At 35.1% G+C, this 3,450-nt stretch overlaps 1 protein-coding gene across 1 annotated transcript; it reads left to right on the top strand.

The window, feature by feature from the left end:
• The first annotated feature begins 242 nt into the window (after positions 1–242).
• Positions 243–2,988, top strand: msx2b (muscle segment homeobox 2b). Its single transcript, XM_058757279.1, has 2 exons — positions 243–783; positions 1,591–2,988. Exons 1-2 carry the CDS (start codon positions 480–482, stop codon positions 2,010–2,012), a joined length of 726 nt encoding a protein of 241 aa, XP_058613262.1. The 5' UTR covers positions 243–479; the 3' UTR covers positions 2,013–2,988.
• The last annotated feature ends 462 nt before the right edge of the window (positions 2,989–3,450 follow it).

The following is a 3,450-nucleotide window of genomic DNA, read 5'->3' as shown; positions in this document are numbered from 1 at the left end:
TAGAATAGTGTGAACTAACAGAACTTCAAACAACTAACTCAAATAGTCTTTTGAGTGTTTCAGCATCCAAGTCATTGTAAATATGTTTAATGCATAGGCTACTCAGTCATTACCCTACATTGTTATATTTCTTTCCTATTAATCCATAGCTTTACTTACCAAAATTCCAGAACCTGTCGCTAAATCTGTCGCTGTCATTTTGTCAATCATAATGATGGACACTTTCTTACAAACTCAGTAAGCCAATCACGAGTAATAGAACGCGCTGCCTAATTCAGCAGCGTCCTCATTGGTCAAAAGTTCTACAGTCTCAGTGTGCTGCTGAGCAACGGAGCGCGAGCCTTAATTTGGCAGCGCTCTGATTGGCTGAAAGTTCTGTTGTGGCCGCGTGCTTCAAGGCATCAAAGGCTTCATGCTTTTTGCATGAGACGTCAGAGTGACTTTGAAGTTCGTAAGTCCAGACGCTTGTCGCGAGGAGGATGTCCGCGTCCGCGAGCTTGAAGGAATCAGACGGAGATCGGGACATGGAGCAGCGCAAAACCCAAGTGTCAAGCCACCCATTCAGCGTGGAGTCTCTTATATCTAGCCACAAAACCAGTAAGGACTTTGAAAGACGGCGAGAAGAGGATGTATTCAGCCAGTTTGCTAAACCTGAGATCAGGGATTCTTGTGGTTCGGCTGGAATACAAAAGCACTTTATGCAGACCTCACCCGTCAAATCGGAGTCCCCTGAGCCGGATGACTGTACACCATGGGTTATGAACACTAGATTCGCTCAAACACGTAAGCAATTTCATTTTCTGAACTAACTGTTTATGCTTTAAATTAAATTATATCAATTACGACAGGGTCTATAATCGTCATAAAAATGAAATTTCCTAAAACGAGCAATTTGGCTCATTTTATTGAAACTTATAAAAGATCTAAAAAGTGGAAATGCTATCTTCTTAATTTATAAATAGCAGACATCATATTTGATGTTTACTTCGTATTAGGCAATTTGCAACTAAAGCGAATACATGCTTAATAGTGACTGTGAAAGTATAAATTTAATGGAAACTAGAGACACATGAGGGCCCACTGCCACAAGCAGTTTAATGTTTTATTTAGGAGAACTCTGATTTAATTCAGAACATAACACTAGCATAGCCTAAAGTAATATATATATATATATATATATATATATATATATATATATGATTTTGCCGTTTTTTAAACAACTGTGTTATTAAGCGGAATATGTACAATAGATGACAATATCGACATATATTTACTAAATATAACAAAAATGTTATTATAGCTTTATTTTAATTTTACTTATCCCCTACCTTCGTGTTCATCATAATTATTATTTAAATCATCAAAGTAAAAAAAGAATCAAAATAAAACACATTCACATGCTTACATTATGTAGGTTATACTTGTATAAAGTGTGTGTTTTATTTGAACTATGAAAACACTATAATTAAATTAGTTTATATTGTTAAATATAGTTTATATTGTTGACCAACCTAAAATCTACACGAAATCTATTAATGATTACATTTTGCTACACTAACGTTTAAACTAAACCTTCTTTTCCCACCACAGGCCAGGTAAGTCCCTGTCCTCTCCGCAAGCACAAGACCAACCGTAAACCCCGTACGCCATTCACCACCTCACAGCTCCTGGCCTTGGAGCGAAAGTTCAGACAGAAACAGTACCTGTCCATTGCCGAGCGAGCAGAATTCTCCAGCTCCCTCACCCTCACAGAGACCCAGGTGAAGATTTGGTTCCAGAACCGACGGGCCAAGGCCAAGCGTTTGCAAGAGGCCGAGCTGGAAAAGCTCAAACTGACTGCCAAACCTGCCCTGCACCCCAATTTCAGTTTGCCTCTTCCTCTTGGAACCCAACTTCATTCGGCCATCTCACTCTATGGCCAGTCGTATCCCTACCAGAGGCATTTATTGCCTGTTGCTCCAGTGGGACTTTATGGAACACCTTTAGGGTACAGCATGTATCACCTCGCTTGAGAAGAAGTGCTACAGTATGGACTAGTACTGAACTGTGGATGTACAGAAAGACAATGTTTACAAACTTTGGGTGTTCAAATCCGAAAAAAAAACACCAACCAAAAAAAAAAAAAAACTAATTCAATATTTCAATAATGTGCCTTCACTCACGTCTTAAAATACATAAAATAAAAAGCGGGACATTTTACCTCACTTTCCAATGACTGAAAGATCAAATTTTACCGTGTGGATGGATAATTCTGTTGCCAAATCTTTTGTGTATATTTGTGTCATACATCTTTATGTAATATATTGTAAAACTAATTATTTTGTGTACAAAATACTGAGTTTAAATTCCACTACATTTAATGTTGATGGATTTTTATCCTGTAAGAATGTGTTCTGACAAGTTCATTACACATTGTTTTTACTTTAATTGGTTTAATTGACGGACAATATTTTACAGAGGTCATTCTTTGAAACAAATTAAACATCAAGGTGAATGATTTTATATGATAAATACATTAGTATGTTCACACTGAGAAATTTAAGAATTTGACAGTGAATATGATATATGCAAAGATGTCTTTGAAATTAGTCACTTGTAACTAAAATGTGGAAGTTTATTTTTCTGGCCACATTTTTATATATATTTATACTATAATTCCATGTCACTGAAATTTGACATGTACAGTAAACTGCAATTGGCAAGCAAACACAATAGCATTTGTTTATTAAATTAGTTTATTAAATTAATAATTCTCTTTCATGTTTGAGAAAGTATGTGAGAGTTTTCACAATCACATTTATATTCATAATTTTCTCTGTATTCATTTCCTTTAAGTGCACTTTTTTTTTTTTTTTTTAAAGCAGGTGACACTTCACAATAAGGTCTCATTTGTTAACCTTTTTATTCAAATAGCAAAATGTTATTTTAAAAAAATCCAAGGCTGTTCATATTACAGGAACTACCCAGGTGGTTCCCAGGAATGCTCCTCTCTAAACTATAAATACACTCTTGCATAATGAATTATATATGAATATGAATTCTACTATTAAAAAAAATAAAAAAAATGTAAAGCAATTTCCTGCAAGGAAGCTTTATATTCATTTTCATTAACAAACAGCATGCATATTAGCAGTCTGAGAATACATATGACAGTATATCTAAATATGAACAATGTAAAACTTTTATGAATATATGGTCAATGGTTAAATAATGATTTGTTAAAAATGATATACAGTAGTAATGTTATTATTGAAAGGTGTGCTAAAATGTTACAGATTAGTTCGGTTTTACCTCTTTACTGCCTTGTTATGGCTTGTTCATTAAGTTGTGGCTCTATAAATGGGGACGTTCGAGGGCCTGTTTTACTGCTTCCGCGTGACTTTGATGCAATGAGGAAATCGTTTATGGTCAGCACTTTACTCATGAGCTTCCTTTAATCAAAACACGAAC

The sequence above is a fragment of the Onychostoma macrolepis genome, chromosome 21, assembly GCF_012432095.1.
Source record: "Onychostoma macrolepis isolate SWU-2019 chromosome 21, ASM1243209v1, whole genome shotgun sequence".
Lineage (NCBI taxonomy): Eukaryota > Metazoa > Chordata > Actinopteri > Cypriniformes > Cyprinidae > Onychostoma > Onychostoma macrolepis.
Note: the sequence above shows the minus strand (reverse complement) of the source record. Positions and strands in the feature narration are given on the sequence as shown.